This window comes from Phalacrocorax carbo, chromosome 4 (assembly GCF_963921805.1).
Source record: "Phalacrocorax carbo chromosome 4, bPhaCar2.1, whole genome shotgun sequence".
NCBI classification, from domain to species: Eukaryota; Metazoa; Chordata; class Aves; order Suliformes; family Phalacrocoracidae; genus Phalacrocorax; species Phalacrocorax carbo.
In genome coordinates, this window is record NC_087516.1 from 57,235,389 (window position 1) to 57,258,669 (window position 23,281).

The following is a 23,281-nucleotide window of genomic DNA, read 5'->3' on the forward strand; positions in this document are numbered from 1 at the left end:
TGGGCGGGGGCAGTGGGCGGGGCCGGGCGCGCGCGCAGGAAGGGGCGGAGTCAGGGCGGAAGCGACCGGGTGCGGAACCGGGTAAGCGGCGGTTGGCGCTCGTCTCGGGCGCGGGGGGATGTAGTTGTGAGGGGTGGGGCTTACTGCCTCGCGGTTGTTACCGGGCGGCGGCGGGGGGAAAAGGCGGGCGCTGACAGGAGTCCTCTGAGGGAGAGCAGGCAGGTGGCGGCTCTCGGCGCCCTCCGCGCAGCCCTTGGGAGCCCCGGTTTACTGTTTCTTCCCCCTCCTTGCCTGGGCCGCCCTGAGCGAGAGCGGCCGCGTGTGCCCCCCTCGCCCTCTCGGTCGCTGTTGTGTGAGGGAGGGCTGGCTGCAAACTCCGTGCTGAGGTGGGCGTTCGTCGGTGAAGATCAGTAATAGTTGATGGCGCCAGTTGTCGCCTTCGTGTTGTTCGTCTGACACTTGGTGATGTACGGCTAAGCTTTTTGACAAAAAAAAAAAAAAAGGAGGTTTCAGCGTTGAATACGAGGCCAGCTTCTGGGCTCACGAACCGCTGAGAGAAGCTTGGAGTGGAGGTTTTATGGAGTAGGTCTGCAAAAGGATTTTAACTTAGTGCTGTTATTTTCTGCAGTACCCAGGTGTTAGTGTGCTGTCCTTCTAAAGTTTGGTTTCTGTTCTTCATAGCCTGTGTCTTACTTTCCTGAACCATTAACAACTTTTACTTTATCGATACAGTTGACTGAAATTCTGGTTTGAAGCTCTTCGTGAAAGGCTTGTGTGCTTCTCTTTGGATTCACTTCAGGATGCAATGACGGCCCTAAACTCATACAGCAAATTGCTTGCCTGGATAGCAATATGTCCCCAACCTCCAAAGCTGTCTGCCTTAAAGCACAAATAGTGCTTTCTACCAAGTGAAATATTTGCTAGAGACAAACTATGTTTTTAAATGACTTATTATGTTGAACATTTCTCAAATGTTAATGTATCTGTTTTTAACAAAAGTTCTGCTTTACCGTGTAGTAATCAACAAATAAATGAGATCTTTTTCAGGAACTAAAATGAAGAGGATGTTTCTTTACTTATTTATTTATTTTTAATATTTTAATTTTTAATTTGCCTGGGAAACATCTGTTTTTAAACCAAAAATTTTATTATATTGTTAACAAAGCAGCTCAGTGAAACTAATTTAGCTGTTGTTTAGTGCATGGTGAAAGGGAGGAGAAAGTGCTAACAAACAGTAGTTAGTGAAAATTATACTTAATGCTTATCATTTTTAGTCAGTGATTTTTATAGAAAAGGTAGACATTGTTTTGCCTTTAAGTTATGTTGCAGATCCTGTGATGTTCGTTACTTTTCCCTTTCCCTCGTTCAGCAGTGGCTACTGTAAATAAGGCCAGTATAGAATAAAATAAACATCTATTCCCACAGAATTTAAAGTCTATTAGAGAAAAAAGTGCTGGGAAAAATATTGTGAGTGGATAGGGTAATGTGAGTTTTGTTAGTTCTGTGTTCCATGTTTTGTTTTATTGTGTATGTCTGTGGCTGCTTTTATCTTAGTAAGCTGCCAAGGGATTCATAAATTTATCACATTTAATGGAAGGATGGTAGTTATGTGAAAATACATAAGTGAGAATGGGCAACCAGGTAGGCTATTAAGTCTTTCAAAGGAAAGGCTGTGCATAAATCCACAAGGAAGATGTACTCGGCAGAGCCAAAATACTGCAGAAAAACAACTATCTTGGGAATGAAAAATATAGGAAATGAGACTTTTATAAATGTCTGCGTAGAGGCAAGATGGGAGAGGGATGGAATGTGGTAGTGTAAGAGTGTAGAGGTCAGCTGAAGTGATCATGCAAGAAGACCTTATCTCACATTAAATAATAAGGAAACACAGGTAAAGCTGCTTATAGGCAGGACTCCTGGGCAGATTTATTTCAGCTTCTGTTCTGTAAGAAGCAGGAATAAAATGAGCCTGACTCTAGTTCTACATTGTATTCATAGGCTGGACTTAAAAAAAAAAAAAAACCCACAACAAAACCCTTAAAGAAAACGTCTGATTTTTAGGGTTGCTGTAGGGCAGACTTCCTGTGTGATGCTGAACTAAAAGTTCTCTTTGTGCTTCAGCTTTTTCATGTGTATAATGGGAACACAGGAAGCTCCCACCTTGCAAGGCTTTTGGGAGAAAACTCTATGAGGTGTTCCATTAATGTTGGGATGAGGAGGTGTAGAAGTTCATACAGTAGCTAGCCGTATAAATAAATCCAGACTGAATGGTTTGCTATTCTAATGAAATAAATATATAATGAGTTGCAGTCATTATGTAAACCTGTTTTGTTAAAAATATTTTAAAATGTGTTTGTGGGAATTAGAGTAATTCTGTCGATGTTGAAAAGCTCAGTGCAAAAAGCAGAGTGGAGTTCTCTGTTGCTAGCTCTCTCTACCTCATAGACTGAAAAAGTCTGTCCTCCTGGTCTGCAAAGTACCTAACTTTAAACATCTCCAGAGTTGTTATTTCCTGTTCTCTTCCGCTTCACTCAGAAATTGCTAACTTCTCTCTGAAAAAGTGGAATAGCAAAATTTAAGTTCAGGCAAAAGGTAAGGGAGAAACACTGGTTACAACATGTCAGATTAATAATTTTTGGTATATAGTTGCAGTAAAGGAAGAAGATTCAGAGCTTCCAGTTGTGAAGAAACACTATGGTGATGAAGTCAAACATGAGACAGTAGAGATCTCTGGCACACATGGAGAGTTGAATTGCCAGTATGACCAAGGGCAAACTCAATGCTTGGGCTGTCTGACAGCAGTAGTGAATGCAGTTCTTGCAGTTCAGCCATGTACGTGGCAAAGCTTGTGCCCGGGACAAAAGTCTCGTTTCTGGTATTAGCTAATGTGCATTCTACTGATCTCTAAAATTTCTGATACAATATTTTAATAATCTTAGTAATTCTAGAAACAAACATTGAACGGGGAAAGAGGAAAATCTACCTGAGTGGTTACTCTGTAATTCAAGATACAGGCCCTTTGAATGTAGCAGGTGGCTTCACATTGGTCACTATCTGACTGAGGCTGAAAAGAAAATTTCCTAGATAAACTTTTGAGGCACTCACTGAATGATCTTTCTAGTGGCAAAGAGGTTTTTGATGTCTAGGAGTGTAAGAGCAAGAGAAACCTGCTGGGTTGGTCTAAATCTTATAACTTCAAATATGAATAAAAGAATTTCCTAAGTTACCAGGGTAGGCATGTTACTTGGCAATTGCAAAGTCTGTATGAAAGTTTTGTATGAGTTCAGAAATTACACTGTCCCTGTAAGTGTTTTATGAGAAATAAAGGTGGAGGGCTTTCAGCAGTGCTTCCTCAAGTTGGTAGAGACAGACAGCTGCGTTTAGAAGTCAGAAACTGGGAAAAGGTGATTTACAAATACTTTCTCAATAACTGAGCTTGGGACTTCTTTTTTTTTTTTTTTTTGCTGCTTCTTGGTGTAGTGGGAACTTCTAAAAAGGTTAAAATTTCTTCTTTGTTTAGCCCATGCACTGTGATCTCTGTAGTTGCAAGGAAATTGAATCTCCTATTAGAGACTTAATTTATTCAGGATGTCTTTTGGCTGTGCAACATACTTATCTATGACCACAATTAACTCAATTGCTATTTTTTTAGCCTTCTGAAATCTCTTATGTGGAATACACATGGATTAAAAAAGCAAAAACCTCTTAAATTTTTGACTCTTTTAAAGGAAGACAGAAAGAAAAGTCCTTTGCTCCCTAAGTATCTTGTAGATATTAAGAATTAACTTAGAAATTACTTATAATCAATCTAGTTGCAGAAAGTAACTTCCAAGTATAAACAAAAACAGTGGCCTTCATTCCTTTAGAGTTCTGAAAAACATCCTTCACTGCTCAGCTCATAAGGGTATTCTCTCGGTAGCTGATCTTGATGTGTCACTGTTAATTGCCTAACTGTTGATCACCAGCTGAAATATCAGCCAATAAGCTTATCTGTTCTTGCTTCATCTTAAAAATTTGTATTTTCAATTGGGTGAAATAAAGTGAAGAAATAAGTGTGAATATTGGAAGGAGAGGGAGGAGCTAACCTGAGCAAAATGGCAAGTGCATCTTAACCTTCGTTAAGTCAATAGTTAGAGTTTTCAAAACACTTAGTTTGATATTTGACCCTGAATTATCACGGACTTAAAGATATGTAAAGGACACGTGTCCCTGGACCACCATGCTGGGCATAGCAAAGGAGGAGAGAAACAGCTGGAGGATGCAAACAGGAGCTTTACGGGCAACATTTCTTTTGTTTTCCTGCTGAGTGAAGCTCATCTTTTCATCCCTTGAAGGTCAGCTGCAGAAACAGAAAAGTATTATTGTCCTAAATGGACTCTTAACTAAGAATATAATTTGTGCCACCCCACTCAGATCTAAATTGACTAGATCAGTAGCAGACCAGGGAGTGCGGTTCTGGGAAACCAATTTCAGTGTTGTAGCACTACAAATTTGAGAAGAGAAAGGGACTTTGGTAGAAAAAATAGCAGTAGTATACTATATGGGAATTTGGGACTATATTTGAAAATAATGGGACAAATTGCAAAGACACTTCAGGTCAGGTCCCGTGATCCTTTAGCTGCGAGAGATCTGATTGCCTGTATGAACCTAAATTAATCGCTGTCATATAAATGATGAAATGACAGGTGGGTTTGTCAGGGTCTGGAAATCATTTGTGTATGTAAGTACCTATTCTCATATTCACAAGATCTCCGATCTTGTGAAACGTGCAATGTTCTTAGCTCTCCCTGAAAATGAAAGAAATAAGATGTTTGTATTTTTTGTGACAAGAACTGGAGTTCCCTCCTGCTCTGGAGTTTATTCTGCTGTTAAGTGTAAGACGGTAGTTGCTTGCGCTTTTTTCCAGAAATCAGCACTTTACAGTTTGTTTCTATTTGCTTCAGAATTACTATCTGGGATGATTAATTGTTGCTGTATTGATATTGTCTCTCTTACGTGATTCTTTAAAAAGGAAATTCTCATAATACTGACCATAATTTTCATCTTTGGATTCCCCCTTCTCCTATGTGGGGAGAGTCTAACTAACTGGAACAGCTGCCTTACCTTAACCTTTCTCCTCCCCCTCACCTTGATATGAGAATCCCCCTCTAAAATTTTTTATGAGTACTTTAAAAAAAAAATTGAGTAGCTAATGAATGTTTTATAGGTGAGCGATGTTTAAAGTTTTTTGCTTTTAGGGATAAATGCAACTTCAATGTGTGCACGAAACCTAGCTGAAGGAGAATCTAGCTTGGAAAACTTATTTTAAAAATCAACTGCCTATCTGACTAGAAGAAAATGTAGGAATAGCTTTTTTTATATATATCAGAAAATTCAACAGCAGATACTGCAACTTCACTAAGAGCCCTGAGATTTTTATCAATGAGCAATAAAAGCTCTGGCTTTATTTTGGGGTTAATATAGCTACCTGTTTTTGAGCAGCCTCTCTAGACCTGTTCACCAGTTCTTTGTGCTTCATGGAGGGGAATTGTACAATTCTGTGGAGAGTTACTGGACAACTTTTTTGTCCTTTTGGGTTCATGAGTAGATAATTACAGGCAGGTACTGGAGGACTGCTAGCCACTCAGTACAGTAACTTGTGTTGTGAGAACCCCTCTCATAGGCTATCTGAACTGTTTTAAACATTACTATGTCTGTGTCAGGTGGCTTTACCTGAGGAAGAAGAATACAAGAAAGAGCCAAATCGGAGTGTGAACTGACTCTGTGGAGAAGGTATAACTGACAGGTTGTGGGACTAGAGGGTATGAAGCTGATTCAGTGTATGATACTAAGGCCAGCTGAGGCTACCTAGGTCTGAGCCACTGTCAGAACAAGTAATTTCCTGGGCTCCCCATCACCTGCAATTGTACATTTCTACTATGTCCTTTACATGGGCACTTTTGCGGCTACATGCTAAATGACCTTAATTTATGGCTCTGGCTGAGGGGGAAGAAAAGTCTTGGCCTTTCCTTTCTCCCCAAAATATTTTTTTCTCAATCAATTTTGCAAAATGTTCTTGTTTTACAGCATGAGTACAGTGCTGCTGTGTAAGTAGATCATGACTGTCACTGTTTCTGTGTTCTTTCTGTCTTTGTAGAAGTTCATTTAGGTTCAGAAGAATAATTAAGCATCTCTGGTATAATTCACCATGTTGCAGCCGAGTACTGGTATATTACTGTGTATGCTCACAAAAAATTATTTTGAGTTTTGAAGAAGCTAGTAACTACTCTCAAGCTGCCTGGCCCAGCTGTCTCCCAGAAGTTCTCTCCTCAAGGCATTATTTAGAAGAATGGACCTTTCCTGAGTGTACCTTCGCTTCAGTGCAAAATCCAGAGCATTACCTAAAATGGTTGAGGGAAGTGACTTTAACTTTAAGGTACTATGGACTAAATGAAGTGGGCTGCACGCATATTCCTGTTTTCTGACACTGTTAAGAGAATGGAGTGGGTAGCTTTGGACAACATCTGCTTATCCTGCTTCAGCAAGATCCTGATATTGGTTTATCTGGTTTGTGTGACTTCTGTATATATTGGCTGTATACCTGAGGATAAGAATAGTTGAACCTGACCAGGCAAACTGCTGGTCAAATTTCAAACTTCAAGGAGACGGGTGGTTTAATTATGGTAGTGTCAGCTGTGGCATTTACTGTGTTGAAAAACAGAGCAGACCAATAACCCAACAAGTCATTATATCCAATCATTTACTGTCTCTGGGACTAACTGATGGCTGCTATCTGTTATTCTGCTACTGGGTAGAAGTAATTTTGTTCAACAGATTGGAGGAGAACTCACATTGACAGTGTGTTCACCCTTTCATCTACTGGTTTTCATAGCAGGACATTTTTGTAATCTAGTCAGTAGCCTGATTAAGTAGTACCTTTATTTGGGCATCTTTCAAGTATTTATTTTTATTTTTAGTCTAATGATGTATTATCATCCGTGGGGTAGCAGTGCTTCAGAGCTGCTACTCTGGATGAAAATGGGCAAGGGCCAGTGTACCTATTGAGAGTACCTGTGTGGTGAAAAGGTTCATGTTTCACTTGTGCAGTCCCGAGGGATGGGTTTGGAATAATCTGTAAGAAAAGGTGATTAACTGATGGAAACTACAGAATAATGTACTTTGGAAATGGAAACCTCTTCAGAATCTACCAAAATATTTAGCAGTTCTATACAGCATGGTAGTGACCAGAAAAGCTGATTATGTCTAAGGTCAACCAGAAATAAAAATTAAGTGGTGAAGTGATTTGAGAGGTGAATATGTATGTCTGAGTGGCTAGAGTGGCCAGGAAAAGGTGAGGTTGTATGCTCTATGGGCTCCCGTGGAAAATAAAAACAAACCAAATGCATGTAAGGGTACAATTTCATATTGAAAGTAGTACTATATTTGAGGATATGAGTTTAAATGCTAGTAGCTAGGGATTTAGCAGGTAAGACTAACTCTTCTTGACTAATCTCCTCAACAGTACCTTCATTACATAGTTTCTTCCACAGAGCTGTGCTTACGGTATTGACTCTGTCTCGACTTACATGCTGTCAAGATTTATGCAAATAAAACAGCTTTTAGGAAAGTAGGTATTTCATTATGTATTGTACTGTTCTTTATGTGGCAGGTGTATTAAAGAAAAGCAACAGTACTATTATGTTGAGCCACTGTTGTTCTCAGACAAAGTCATGTCATGTAATGGTTTAAAAATACTTCACTATAACAATTGTTATGATCTTTACTTAATGTCAGGTGGACTTGATTTTATTCTTCCACTGCCTCTTTTTGGACAATTGATTTGGTGCAGTGATAGAAGGTATACAAGAGTAAATTTGATGTACCCATCTACATGAAAAAAAATTCCAATAATGTAGATATATCACATGAAAACCTTTTCTTCTGTTTAAATAATTACATTGTATTCATGTAACTGTACAGAGACAGTTATTTGAAAGATTGATGCTGTTCCAATGTCACTTGTGCTTTTTTATATATATGTATATATGTATATTAAAACCATACTAGCCTTTCTAAGCAACATTCAAATTTCTTTCTCTTTTCATAATAAAGCTTTATTCTATAATGATTGTTTTAAGAGTGCCATCTAGTGTCTAAAGCTTTTCAATGCAAGTTGTGATTTGTAAGTTAATGGGCAATTTTATTGAGTGATGGAACAAAGAAGTTATTGAATCATTGTTTTGTGTTAAACTCGTATGGAATAGTTTAATGGAAAAAACATAACTTTGAACCAAGTATAAAGAAATTTTTTTTTAATATAATGAGAAGACATTAATTTCAGCTGTGTTACTGTTGTATTTAACTGCTTTAAAGTAGTTATGTGTTTGAGGTGTTCATGTAGCGTTCCTGAACATCTTTTTTTCCTCTTGTGTGTCCTCCTGACCTTCAGTTAGTATCTCACCAGGCTCTAGATTAATTATTAATACAGAAACCAGTATTATTTCCCATGGCCTAAATACCCTATATGTATGCCTTCTAACAGTTACAGAAAGAGAAATCTGTGCATTAGGAAACTGACTGTTGAGCACACGTGTACAGGAACTTGTTTTTTCAATAATATATGGTTAATGTTCTGGGAAGTTATTGATTTTTAAGAAAACCAGCCTTGCTATAAAATGTTCATAAACTACAATAGTTTAAAGGAAATATTTTCTTTTGCTTTTATATGTTTTGTTTAATGTCAGAAATATGTGGAAATTTTAAAAAAATTTGGACACAGATAATTTCCTTATCAGTGATTTGTACTGAAGAGACAGCATGTATGTGAAACCATTCTTTTCTCTCAAGAAGGGCCTGCAATCCACTTATTCAGGCAGAACCTCTTTAATAGTGTCTTATGTTAAAATCAGTTTTAGCAGATAGTGGAAGGGACCACTGGTTCAAACCCTCTTTTTTTTTTTTTTTTCTAAATTCTATATTCTTTTACAAATGTTGTGTTCTGATTTCTATTTCAGGCACTTCAGCTCCGGAGAAAGATGAAAGATAGTGTCGCTGAAGAACATTTATATTTGGGTTTTTCTCATCAGTACAGAGATAGTATCTTTCCTCTTCATACATCTATTTCACTGTTTTTGCTATCCTACTGTGACTGCAAATTATTCAAAATTTTCTTAGTGCCAACTGGTGAAAATGTGGATGATCAGATAGTGACAAAAAACCTCCTTGGTGATCTTGAGGTCCATTTCATCTCCAGAAGTCAGCTTCCAGTGGTTGTGCAGAGCTGCTGTTTACCTGCTGTTGTTGTGAAAGATGGCAAGTTCTGCCGAGCTGGGCTTTCTGTTGTCTTAAGGCATATCATACAGAAAACATATGAGGCAGATCCATCTAAAAAGGATGTTTTGGAACTCTTAGGCTTTAAGAAGACCTGCTTAAAAGCCTGTGCTGAAGTGAGTGTATCTCTTTCTCTTACATACATTAATAGGGTTTTTTGTAACTCTGAAGTAGATGTAAACTAAGTTCTTTTAGCAAGAAACTTGATTTGCTTAGAAAATTAAATTTCCTCAGCAGAGAAGTACCTGTATTTTGGCATAAAGATGAAAATAATTCTTTTTAAAGATACTACTTTTTAGCAGCACAAAAACAACCTTAAGTTTAAAAAAATTGGGTCAGATCTGTCAATGAGTCATGAAGTACAGCTCTCCCAGTTTGAAGTAAACTAAGACATACCTAATTTATTGTTAATGTTGGTTTTCAAGACTGTAACAATCAGTCTTGAAAATCAACATCAACAATATGTTGATTTCAGTATACTGTTAGCCTTCATCACTGCAAGGCATACCGCTGGCTTATGTTTAGCTTGTGCTCACCGGGATGTCCAGGGCCTTTTTGGCAGAGCTGCTACCTGGCCAGGTAATCGGTCCCTAGCCTGTACCATTACAGGGGTTTAGTCCGTCTTAGGTGGGGGGATGTTTTATTGAGCTTTGGGAAGTTGCTGTCAGGCCATTCTCTAGCCTGTGTAGGCCCCTGTGAATGGCAGTCCTTTCTTGGACTTTACTTACTGCTCCCTTCAACTCAGTGTCATCCTTGATGTAAGTATATTCCACCCTCCCTCCAGGTCACTGGTAAAGATAATTAAATAGGATAGGCCTCAGCACAGACCCCTAAAGAGCTCCATTGCTAACTGACCTTCAGGAAGAGTATGAACCATTAACCACTAATACCCTTGGAGGTGGTATTTCAGCCCATTTGTCACATAGCAGTTCACTCATCTGGCAGTTCATCCAGCTAGACTTGCCTTCCTCCCTCTTCTCACAAGGTTGAACTCCATGATTTCATGATGATTACATCGGTGGTTGCCATTGGTTACTGTGCCTCCAACCCAGTTCATCCCTGTTGGCGAGTAGCAGATCTGGGGAAGCATATACTTGTGTTAGTCCATCTAGCACTAGCATAAACAAATTGTCCCTGACATCTTCCAGAAACCTCTGGTTCTAATCTCTTCTTGGAACTGCTGGAAAACTTGATTCCATGTCTCAAATGTCTGCAAAGTGAGTAAACGGAATAAGAAAAGACAAGAGTTTGAAAGTTTTAAAACCTTTAAGTGGAAGTAATAAAAAGAGGACAAGGATAAGAACATGAAAAAGCTAATTTTTTTTTAAGGTGTTGTTCGGTTAGACTAAAGGTTTTTGATGTTGCATGCTAAAAACACACTAATAATATATTATAATACATTTCTGTAAAATAAACATACTCAAAATCTGTTTGGTGTAATCTTCTGGTTTTATTACCAGCACTTGGTAGAGGTGATGTACATAAACTGATCACAGCTTTCCTTCTCATGAGTTATGCAGCCACCCTAATCTTATACCAGTAAAAGGAATAAAAATATGCTGTACTGGATAACGGTTCATTCTGTTACAGGTAAGATGTAGCTTCCTAATTCTGCTGTTGCAAAAGTAATACAAAATACCTGAGCTTCTAAGATCATCAAAGAATATATTAAAAGCTAGAGTTGCCCCCTTTGGCTGGAATTTCTTTGCTTAAAGTGTACAGAAAGGTACCCTGGATTTTGTTTCTCTTTCTGTAGAGACATGAATTACATAAATTTCTCTGACAGGTTAGCCAGTGGACCAGACTTTGTGAGATCAGCATACCCCTGGCTGTTGAAGGATTTTTGACGGCATCTCCTGAGCACTGTCAGACTATTCCTCCTGACATTTTACAGTTTGAAAGGAAGCTTGGAGAACCTGTCCGAGTACATAATGATGACAAAATTCGAAGGCAAAAGCTTCAACAGCAGAAGACAGGTGCCAAGGCTGCAGTGCAGCTTGATGAAGAAGCAACAGAGGAAGGAAAACCAGTGGAAATGCATGAACATCCTCTCCCAAGTTTGGAACTCAGCATAGCTTTCTCCAAGCTCCTTGTCCAGGAAGTATCAGATGCGGTCAACAGGGAGGCCCCTCACATCAGGAGAACAAAAACCTCCGACCTTCCGCTTTTGGACCACGTTTTTGCAGAAGGGCTTTATTTTACCTTGGCAGATATGGTGCTTTTGCCATGCATCCATCAGTTCTTGGTAAGATGACAAATTCTGCAAATATTAAGTAGTGTACGTGTATTTCTTTAAGAACTGGGAAGTTGTAAAATGTGTTAATTTAAAAATATATTGTGGCATTTGCAGTGTGAACTTAACCTCAAACAGATTTGTCTCAGTTTTTGTACAAAGAAAAAAACAGGGATTGGTGAGATCACAGAAATTACTTTTAAAAACTTAGCATATTGATACTTGGTAAACACTCTTAACTGTTAAAATATTGTGCTGAAATATTTTGGCACCAAGTTGCCCAGAAAATTCCTCCGTAAAAAATACTTACAATGGACACTTAAAGTATATTCTAACATGCATAAAGTGAAAGTAGGTAAGCATGAACCTCTTTTCATGCTTCAATTTAGTGTACTAGATTTATGACCACGACTCAATATATATTTACTAAAAAGAGACCATTTTATCTGTGAGGAATTTTTTTGAGATTTGGAATTTTGATTCCATCATAAATTGCAAATTCTAAAAGGAAGAGGGTGGAGAATGCTAATAATAATTGTAAAATACTATAGGGGATGTCCCCCATGAGAGATTTAAAATGGACACTTAAAGTACATTGTAATATGCATAGAAAAAAAGTAGGTAATCATGAACCTATTTTAATTTTGGTTCCAGTGTATTGGGGGGCAAGGCAATATGAATTCCTACCCAGTTGTAGTTTTACTACACGGATATTACCTGAATTGGAATTCTTTTCAGCAAAGACTTGAAACTTTACATAACTTTATCTTGACATGGACAGATATACCTAAAAGAAAACAAGTACCTTCCAGGAAAGGAAGAATGCCCTTTAGGGATGAATGGAGAGACATTCAGAGACTGTGATGGCTTTTTAGAGGTGTAAATCCTTGACTTTCCTTACACATACTAGAGCTGAAGAGGTACTCGGGTGTTGACTAGGGGAATACTTCCAAAAACTCGTTTGTTTATGCTACTGGTATATAATTTCTTCAGATTCTCTTAAGATTATTCTTTTGTCTACAAATACTTGCTGTGACTTCTGATTTGCTTATTTCTTCTCACAGTAGGATAGTTGTTCTTAATCTCTCCTGTTGTTTTCTTCTGGTTGCCGGGAGTGATTACTTTGTTTGGGAGAAAACATTCCTCTGTAGCCAACCCAGCTTTAGTCTTTTATCAAGTCTTCCCACAAAATAAGCCAGTTTCATGGCACATCTGTAGATAAAGATGGGTGTCTAGGGCGTATCACCTACATATCAGCAAATGTTTTCTTCTGTGCAGTTTTGTTTTTACAAAATTTAGTCTGTGTTCTTCTGCAAGCAAGGACTGATCACTGTGACCCCGCTCAGAAATGGGGTGTTGTGTCTAGGGAGCCAGCTTCTTTGGGATGTGCTTCAGCACCTTGAAACTTCAGTAATCTGTGGTTTTGTCATTTATATATTGTTGCTACTCAACTGTTTTCCACAGTTTGTGCAAGGTTCTTTGTTGACTGCAGTGAAAGGAAAAGTTGTTCCCTGGGAAAGGTTAGGTTACTAGAAGCTCTTGGAGTGAAGTTTATAACTGAAAAGCTGTGATTCTCCTTGCAGTCCCATGAGATTGGATAATTAATTTTTTTTATTTTCTAGTAGAATCTTGTGTTACCTGTATGGTCCAATAACTTATTCATAGAAAATCCACACTTTCCCTTAGGGGACTTGAATGTTTTCCTATCAGATGGTGTAAATATTTTGGAAATGCCAAATGTGGTCTATCCAAAGTTGCCTTTGTCTCTCTTCTCCTTTGCAGTCAGCCTAAGCATGTTCCCAATACTGGACAAACACCAACGGGGTGTTTTCAATTGTCTTCATCCTTGTTTTTTACCTTCCTGTCCAGTGTATGCTGGCAAAGTAATATGGACACTGTATATAGTGGGTATATGCAAACTTTCATTCTGAATGTAGAACTAGTTCACTTGTTATGGGTTTAGAGATCTCAAAAGGTCTCCCAGTCTGTATGTGGAGGAATTTGAAACCTTGAAAGAGTTTCACCAAGATAAAGCAGGAAAAGCACTGACACAGCTGGCAGTCAGGGCACCACATGCAATGTGGAAAACTGAGGGATAAATCTTTGCTCCCCAACATAGAACGTCTTTATAGAAACACTTTCGAAAGTGGCAAAATAGGTACTAGAAGTTCCTGCACTCCAGGATGCAGTTTGCCACGGTGTTGGTTGTATCAGCTCGACTGTAATTTGCATCAGTAAAGTATGTCTCTGTACCTTAAGATCAATGATCTGTTAAAAGCTTATCTTGCCCCTCTTGTAGGGAGAGCCGTAGTCACTTGGTTATTGAATCTTTTGTGGTGGATTTCTCACTTTGTACAAAATTTATCTGGGCCTGAAAAGGAGATTGTGTGTCTGTGTGTGTGTTGGTTGTTGGGTTTTTTATAGCACTTACCTAGTAAGTGCCAGTGTCTTGTGGATTCTGTTGTACAAATACCTAAACATCTGGATTAGGAAAATATATCAAAATAAGTTTTGAGCCTAATAAAGCCATCCAATTTGATTTTTATTTACTTTTCTTTTAACATCTTCACCCCTGGGTCCCCTTCGCTCCCACTACCCTCTTCTCACCTCCAGAAAGAGGTAGGGCTTAGTAGCATGAGTGGCTTGAGCTCAGCTTCAAAACTGATTTTACAGTGGAAGAAAGTTCTGTGGCAAGACTGTGTGAGAGTGTTGCTCAGCACAGTCTGTGTGCTTAGTTATATGTATACGCAGAGAAGAGTCAAGGAAATGACAGCTGTGTGTTTATTTCCCATGACAGTCAAATGATACAACGAGGTTGCCTACTACCAGTATTCCTGCAGTTATTCTGAGATTGATAGCTAAGCTGGTGTCTGTTGCCAGGAAGAGCTCTGAGTGAAGTTGGTATTTGCATTTTGATTTTGCAAGTTGTTTTGCCAGATTTGCCTTATGGTGTTTGAAAACAAATGGAATTCCTGGAGAAGATGCTGTCAGTCAGGTTCAGAGAAACGACCTCTAAAATCAGGATAATTACTAACAAACATTAATGTGTGACAAATGTCCAATTTATAACTTCTTTAACCAAGATCATCATCCTCAGTGGATTGCTCTATGATGATAGTGGTATGGGAGTCCAGAAGTAGGTTAATATGGCTACCTTTGAGTCAGATGATGAGGTATTATACAGACATGGTTATTAATTCATCTCTGCTTTGTTTGATTTGCCAATCACGTAAATGGAGATTAACAGCTACTTCTGTGCGGATGATGCTAAACAAAAGTAGTAAGACAAAATGCTTTCCCACTACTTTAAAAACTTCAATGTATTTCAGTTGCCTTTATTTTTCCAAGGCATTTTTAAAAAAGAACATAACTTTTTAGAGTAATATTTGATTTACTGGTGCTAGGCATGAGAAGATTCTTGGATCAGATGCTTAATTGATTTCATCAAACCGATTGAAATTGTTCTGTAGATGTACTGTGAGCAGCTGAGAATGCTGTATTTGCTTTCCATGTGTGGCCCTTGAGCCCTGATGGTCTGCAGTTTATAAACAATATATCGTATAATATGTTTTTGTTAGCTCACACTAAGGATTGTCCTAAAAAACTGGCTTTCAGTTTCATTTTTACAGAAATTGTAAGAGCTCTGGGATAACATTGTTTTATTTCTGTTCTCTGGTGAATGAGCAGTTTTCTAAGCAATTATGCCTTGATTCCTACAGTTATCATTCAAATTTAATAACTTGCATCTGAAAGCTTCTTGCAAGAAGTGGGTTGAAATGCTCTTGTTGATGGAAGTGCCAGAGTTTAATTCTGCATGAAAATATTATTTATCACGTATATAACTGGACTTCCTGGATTGTGTTAAAAAAAATCATTATAGTTGTACTTCCACTTTGCTTTAGGGCATGAATTATAATGAAGGCTTCAATAGGTATGTGTCTGGAAAGTATCATACAATAAATATGAGGGACCTGACTTGCTGATTGTAAGTGTAATTACCAAAAGTAAGATAATGAAGCTGAAGAGTTGTTTTTCATTACCTCATTCCATTTCTGTTATCTTTCTGAGGTTAGCTTTGTTACACTTTCTATTAGTTGTAACTGTTTAAAATTAATAGAAGAATAACAAAAGCTCCATTCTCCATCTGGCAGAAACCACTATTCACTTTTTAAAATACAATTTAGAACACTTGTTCTCAAGTGTAACAGTGCCCCTTAGAACTGCTTCCCAAAATACTTCTTCCTTAACGGAATTAACGTATTTCTGCCTATTAGGATATTGAATTCAATACTAAAATTACAGTTCCTTCTTTTGCTCCTTTAACGGTTACTAATTATTTGTGGTAACTCTAAGACCATTATAAACACAGCATTCAAGAAATCTGCTTGAAATTTTGTGTAATTGCAAGTGTTCTTTACCTATTCCTGTTCCCACACTGGGGACAGATATGCAGAGGAGCACTGGTTTTGCATTGCCCTTTCCTGTAATCTTTATTTTTTTATTTTTCTGGTTAAAGCAGACACAGCATCACAACATAGTTCAGGTTGGAGGGCATCTCTGGAGATCATCTTGGCTAATCCCCCTGCTCAGAGCTGGTTGCCCAGGATGTCTCTAAGGATGGAGATTTCACCACCTCTCCTGTAAGAGGATGAACTTCACTGTTCTAAAACATTTGGGAACCTGTACAAAAATTACTTCAGTTTGCCAAATGCGTCCTTTTTAAAATTAGCTGGTCTTCATGTGAAAATGTGATTAGGGTAATATATTTGTAATATGTGCATTGTATTCTTAAGAATTTTTTTTAACACTTAAAATCCTAATTTCTGTTGAAGGCCACTTCATCTCACTATCATATAATACTTAATTCAGAAAAGAAATATCCTAGTTTTGATTTTTGTATAAAAATATAAAGTTAAGATGGTAAAAAAGTTTGAGTTTGTATACAATTTTAAAAATTTTTTGATTCAGTGCTAGTAAAAAAAAAAAGTCATAAATTTAGTGCAAAGATTTCAGTAAACACCAGGAACCTGTGTCTGTTTTGCTGTTACCACATAGCCAAAGGTATTTCAGGCTTGCAGTTGCCAGCAAAACGGCTGTTGGTGGATGAGCTTTTAAGGGCTGCAGGGTGCCTGTGGGAGGGTACCACAATGCAGGGTACCATAATGTCTTGCTTAGAGGTCAGTATTCATTGCAAATTACTGTTGTGGGTTTTTCTGTTTTTTCGGTCAGTGATTGGTTTTTTTGGTGATTACCAACCAAAATGAATCATTCCCTTGTTAGCAAATAGCAGATAATTAAGAATATTATTAAAATTGTGTTTTCTTGTTATTGAATGAAATTAGGATTAAAATTGGTCATGTAAACCTTTTAATCCTATTAAGCAAATGAGAATTGGAGATAAAGTCTAAATGGCCGATTGGCAATTCCACCTGCAGGCCTTTGCTTGTAGCTAGCTAGCTTTTTGCATTAGAATCATGCTATGAGTAGGCGTGCTTGGCATGGAGCCAAGCTCACTTCTGTAGTTCTTGTGGCTTGTAGGAAGAAACTTACAGTAGCGAGTAACCTTTCCCCTTTATCTTTTTAGGTTTTCAGCAAAAAACAAGGCAAAAATCTGGCAAATTTGCCTCTCATATCCAGTTGGTATCAAAGAGTTCAGAAAGTACCTGGAGTAAAGAAAGCTGCTGGCAAATGCAATATGGAGCTTCTCCAGCTTCCAGAGTTGATGTCTGCTCCAGAGGAAGCGCTACAAGACGTCTCTTCAGTTCCTGATGAATTAGAAGAGGAGAATGAAGACAGTCATTTTATAGGTGGTCCAAGGCCAACTATGACTAAGTTAACGGTAACTTAAGCTTTTTAATGAGTTATTTTCAATAGAAGTAATCTGTTTTATTTGGAATAGGTGAAATTCATTAGAATTGCAGAAGCTAAGTCTGACAGCCTTGAACAGTTTAATACACTTTGCCCTTCTTCTGTCTGACATTCATTGACTTAGAAGTGATTTCACTTTTTTGTTCTGTTATGATGTTTGATCAATTCAGGAATTGAGCAAAGATAGGACTGCTGGAAGCCCTGTCAATAATTCTGAATAATCAAAGTAAATTTTTGTTTGAATTGCAGTATTGTATTCCTCTTTTAAAGATATTTCTATAAAAGATAACAAAAAACATTGCTTTTATGTTTGGCTTCATTATTCTATCATTTCTATTGTGGTTTTTTTGCTATTTGATTAGAGCTTTGAACATCTCGGAACCTTAAAGAGTTTTGTTAAAGAAAACTCCATGTCTCATAACCCTCAATATTTTTTTTGCATAGAGGCTGACAGCATTTCCTAAAGAAAAATATCAGGGCTTTCTTGTGAAAATGAGAGAAATGCATAATTTGAATCCTATATAATGCAGAGTCAGCTGCCTGTTAAGTTTCAGTTGGGCTGAAAGTGTTGCACAGTTTGGTCTGATTCCATTAAATTCAGTGGGAAGTTTGCTACCAACTTCAGTGGGTAAAGGATCAGGGTCTTAATTTTTCACCCCTGTTTCCCATAGGAAAATGGTATTGAAGCAAAGTTTTCTCCTCATCCATGCCCCAACTGGACCCTAGACTGGACCAACCTACCATCTGCAGTCAGTCCTGGAGAAGGTAAGGGTTTTTATGTACGTGTGTGTATTTAACAGTGCCACCTGCTGGTGAAGCTACTTAACTGTTTCATAAGAAAATATGTCACTCTTCAATGCATTTCAGAGCTCTGTAAAACAGGTAAACAGTATTAAACCTGTTTTAAAATTCAGACTGTCTGGGACACATGGTGACATGACTTCCCTCAGGTCATCAACAGCTGATGACCAAACTGGGAACAAAAGCTTGACCTTGATTCCTGATATACTTTCCCACTGTTTCCCACTTTCCTGAACTTAATGTCTAGAACAGTAAGTTCTGACTGCATGATGTTAATATATTTGTGTGAATGTTGTACTGTACTTTGGGAGGCTGTCTCCCAAAGCAGCAGCAGCTGATTTTATTCTGATGAAAATAATATTCATTAGCAAAGTTTGGTAGCTACATATGAATGAGTTTTCCCTTTTGTGGCGGTGTTCCCTGCCCTGTAGGGGTTGTTTGCTTTGCTGGATTGCAGGACACTCTGTTGCCTAGTGGCTGTAATTCTACAGAGAAAATAATGACTTATGACAACGTTTGTTGTTTTCATTGGTGTTGTGAATATTGAATACATCTTCCACCACACACTAGAGTTTCCTCTAAAAGGTCTTATACATGCTGCCAGGCAGTAAGAAGTTAATGGATGGTAACTGCTTTCTATAGGGAAGAAAAGATTTGTGTTCTCTTGTGGGAATAAGATAACTTAGATACTGGAGTCAGTCTAGCCTCAGTGGCATAGAACTTCTGATTTAAAGAATACAGAAATATACAAACAACGTATAGATGCTCTTCAATGACCAATATGTGAAATTCCTCACAGAATATGTTAGGAATCACTGAAGAACTATAGGCACTTACACAAAATATACTTTTTTTTTTTTCCCACAGTATCTAACTGTGTGAATGCAAGCATGTATTCCCATCTATGATTCACAGGCTATAAAAATAAGACCAAATTTGAAGTTGGTTTCCTCCGTTTTGGAGGAAAAAGCTATGCTACACAAACACTATACGCTTCTCCCATGCAACACTGCAGGCTTGGGGAAGAGTGGCTGGAGAGCTGCCTCGTAGAAAAGGACCTGGGGGTGCTGGTTGACAGCCAGCTGAGCATGAGCCAGCAGTGCGCCCAGGTGGCCAAGAAGGCCAACAGCATCCGGGCTTGTGTCAGGAATAGTGTGGCCAGCAGGAGTAGGGATGTGATCATGCCCCTGTACTCGGCACTGGTGAGGCTGCACCTTGAATATTGTGTTCAGTTTTGGGCCCCTCACTACAAGAAGGACATCAAGTTGCTGGAGCGTGTCCAGAGAAGGGCAACAAAGCTGGTGAAGGTTCTGGCAAACAAGTCTTAAGAGGAGCAGCTGAGGTAACTGGGGCTGTTCAGCCTGGAGAAGAGGCGGCTGAGGGGAGACCTTATTGCTTTCTACAACTACCTGAAAGGAGGTTGTAGTGAGGTGGGTGTTGGTCTCTTCTGCCAAGTAACTAGTGATAGGACAAGAGGAAACGGCCTCAAGTTGCACCAGGGGAGGTTTAGATTGGATATTAGGAGAAATTTCTTCACTGAAAGAGTGGTCAGGCACTGGAACAGGCTGCCCAGAGGTGGCTGAGTCACCATCCCTGAAGGTATTTAAAATACATGTAGACGTGGCACTTCAGAGCATGGTTTAGGAGACATGGTGGTGTTGGGATGACAGTTGGACTTGATGATCCTAGAGGTTTTTTCCAACCTTAATGATTCTATGAAATCCTATGGCTCTGTGTGTAGTTCACAAAGCCATGACAAAACCCTTGTACCATGAATAGATTTATAGTTTTTATATAATGTATCCATCCTTCTAACATGAACTGTTTTCCCCTAGTTTTGTCCTGAGAGAACTCTTTACTGGGAAGTTGCACACCCTGCTTTGATTATTGATCCTTTCTTTCCTTTAGCATGGAAGAAAAAAGCCCAGAAAAAACTTGGGTTTGCATCTGTCATCGTTACATCATAGTTCTTCAGACTTTATGTGGATGTTTTGGATATACTTCTGACATTAAAATAGCTTTGTAGTCTGACTGCTGAAATGCTCAGGGGGGATTGTGTGTCGAATTTCTGTGACAAGTTCCAGTATTTTTTCAGAAGTGAATAAACAGTTTTGCTTATTTCCAGTGCTTGGGTTTTTTGGCTGTAAGTTTTAGTTCATACTTTTGTCAAGATCTCTCTTTTCTTCTATTTAAAAGAAAAATTTGAAAAACATGTGTAATGTGTAAGAACACATAATGAATGTAGAATTGGAAATTTTGTGCTGGAAGGAGTCTCTTGGACTTGGTTTGCCTGGGAGAAAAATTAGCTCCTGCTGCTTCCTGCCTGCATGTGCACTCTCTCTTTTTTTCACATTTGCTGAAATAGATACTAATGATGTCGAGATCTAAAATTGGTTTTCAGGTCAATTTTTGGGAAGATTAACAAGGTGCCGAGAGAGAGAGGTTTCACCTCCCTTCACCCAAGATCATAGTGATGTTGATGCCCTTTTCTGATTTAGGGAAACTCTAAATGGTTGTACTTTTAGTCCAGGAGCAACAAGAAACAAAAAGAAATTTCCTGACAAAGGAATTGGTTTTTCTTTTCAGTTGGATACATCTGCATGCTTATCTCTGCTGTTCTGCATTAGTGTTCTCTGTTCCCTGATTCTTTTGCTAGCACAGCCAAATCATTGTTATATGAATTGAATTCTCAATATTCTACTACTAAATCCTACCTGATGCACTAAGACAATATTCACTGAATCTGGCAGGGTTTTAAACTGGATTTGAGTAATGCAATTCAAGCTTTCAAACAGCTTGAACAAACCCCTGTAACTGGTAAATAAATTTCCTCTACTAATGTTCATAGCACTTGAGACAAGGTAGAGAATGTTTAAGTTAAAACTCACTTTTTTTAATCCACAGTAAATTAATTTGTTGTCAAATCTTAATTTAATAGCATACATGATGCGCTTTCTTTGCTCTGTCTCAGATTAGATAACTCAGAATTTGTGTTACACATATGTGGGAGTTCTTGGATTGAATTGTTCAGTCTGTCTGTAAATCTAATTAGGCTGCCTTGCTGTCACAGCTATTTACTACAGAGAAGAATTACTGGTGATTGCAGATCTAATGTATTATTTAGATTATACATTTAAGTACATTCTTTTTTATAGGGTTTATTTCCTGTTGCAAAACTGAAGATTATGGAATAATGATTTGCATTTCATTTGCTTGGTCACCTTTCTGAAGCAGAATGAGATAGTTAAAGATGGGTTAGGCCTTGTCCTGATGCAATTTTTAAAAGGTATTTAATTGACCCAAATTGAAGTCATATTTACATTTTAGATATCCTCCAGCTTTTTAAATTCCTGCAATTATGTCAATTACTTCTAAAATAGTTGGTTTCTAAAGTTGTGTTTATTGGCCTTGAGAGGTGTGAATCTGTAAGGCTTTGTAAGCATTTGCACTGTATTTGAAAAATTGCAAAATATCCCAAAATATTGCATCTTAGTGCCCTCTGTAACTGTTGATATTCTAGGATATTGTAGTTGCTGAGTTGTTGTTACAAACTTTCACTTTTGGAAGGAATTTAACACCAAATATTTCATTTATTTTAAAATGTTTTGTAAATACTGGTTTCTGTTCTAGTTTACCGTATAAAAACTTGGGTGGTACTTTAACTGTATTTTTTCAAAGCTTGTTTTCCAAATCTGTTTAGATCAGAAATATGTTGATATTGTCTATTAATACAGAAGCCAAAACCCCTCAGTACTTTGTTGTTTCTTCCAAATCACATAGTGTGTAAAGACTTAGCCCCAAGCACACAAACCAAGTCTCTTGGTAAATGCATCTCTTGACACTGAAAAATTAATTTGTGCAAAATCCCAAAAGAAAATGTAGTATTTCTAAGTTATATTAGGGGCGAATACTGGAAACTTGTATGCCATTAAAACGTTTTATGAGATACTTATTTGCAATAAACACTTCAGTCGGCAGTAGACACAACCCAGAGGCCCTAACCAAGCTCAGTGCTTGGTTATATTGAGCTTTCCATAGAGATAAGTGTAGATATGGTTGTAAATATGTCCATATAGTAAAAGAAGAGGGTGGCAGGTCAGAATATAAAAGTAGAGGTGGTCATGATGTGAGAGTGAAGGAAAATGAGCTACTTGTATCAGCAGTACAGGGAAATCACATGATAAATGTTGGCATAGAAAACATTTCCATTTTTCCCTGACAAGGTGATGACTGAAATTTTGGTAAGAGGGACTTGTTGAAATAAGAATGCTGAATGGAGGCAGTGTGCTACTGGTGATTAAATGAGGGGTCTGGGGAAGAGGAGGCTATATTTAATTACATTTGTGACCAACAAAGAAACGGGGCATGTTTTCTATGGTTTCACAGTTCACATTAGGCAGCAGTAGAAATAATTTTTTATCCTTTTTGGGGCTTTAGTCAACCCTGGAGTCTTTGCCTGTGTTCCTGGTGCTGTGTGTGTGTGAAACTATTCCTCGCCTTCAGATTAATTTCTTATTAGCTACAAAGGCTTTGTGTGGATATCAAGATCAATGTGACTGGTTATGATTAGAGGGACTTCCCTTATGCTCACCAAAAGCACATTAAGGGGAGGGGAAAAGTGTGTGTATGTGGGGTTGGGGAGTGATAACCTGTGTCGCTGCTTTATTTTCCTGATGATATATGGGGATGTAAGCCTTTGGTACTGTCACTTTTTCATCAAGCATTGTTTTCACTGTGAAACAAAAAGAAAGGGAGAAATGTTTGTGGTTTTTTTTTTTTAACAGGAATCTATTTTCTTTAAAACTGCTTTTTATTTATATTTTTACCCAATTGTGAAATTCAGTAATGAGAAATAATTGACCCACTGTGTCACAAACCCTTATTTCTTCTCCCATAGTTGAAATACTTGTTAAGCAAGAAGTACTTAAAAGAGAAGTGCTTTATTTGTGGTATCTCATTCTGAAATTGCCAGCTAGACTGACATAGTGTGTGTGTGATGGTATTTACTTACGTAAGTAGTGGTTAGCTGTGAACAAATGCATACTGTTCTTTCCAAAGTATGAAATTGCT

General features: G+C 38.0%; 1 protein-coding gene across 5 annotated transcripts in view; it reads left to right on the top strand.

Annotated features, from left to right (window-relative positions):
- Window positions 1–5: 5 nt before the first annotated feature.
- Window positions 6–23,281, top strand: part of GSTCD (glutathione S-transferase C-terminal domain containing) — a 75,566-nt gene continuing 52,290 nt past the window's right edge. For 3 of the 5 annotated variants that reach the window (XM_064450048.1, XM_064450052.1, XM_064450051.1), the window contains exons 1-5: window positions 6–81; window positions 8,994–9,425; window positions 11,096–11,554; window positions 17,127–17,381; window positions 18,082–18,175. In XM_064450048.1, coding sequence (XP_064306118.1) covers window positions 9,015–9,425; window positions 11,096–11,554; window positions 17,127–17,381; window positions 18,082–18,175 — 1,219 coding nt within the window. In that variant the 5' untranslated portion in view covers window positions 6–81; window positions 8,994–9,014. Of the gene's footprint in view, window positions 82–105; window positions 387–8,993; window positions 9,426–11,095; window positions 11,555–17,126; window positions 17,382–18,081; window positions 18,176–23,281 lie in introns of those variants that run through there. The other 2 variants (XM_064450050.1, XM_064450049.1) reach the window with 2 other exon arrangements.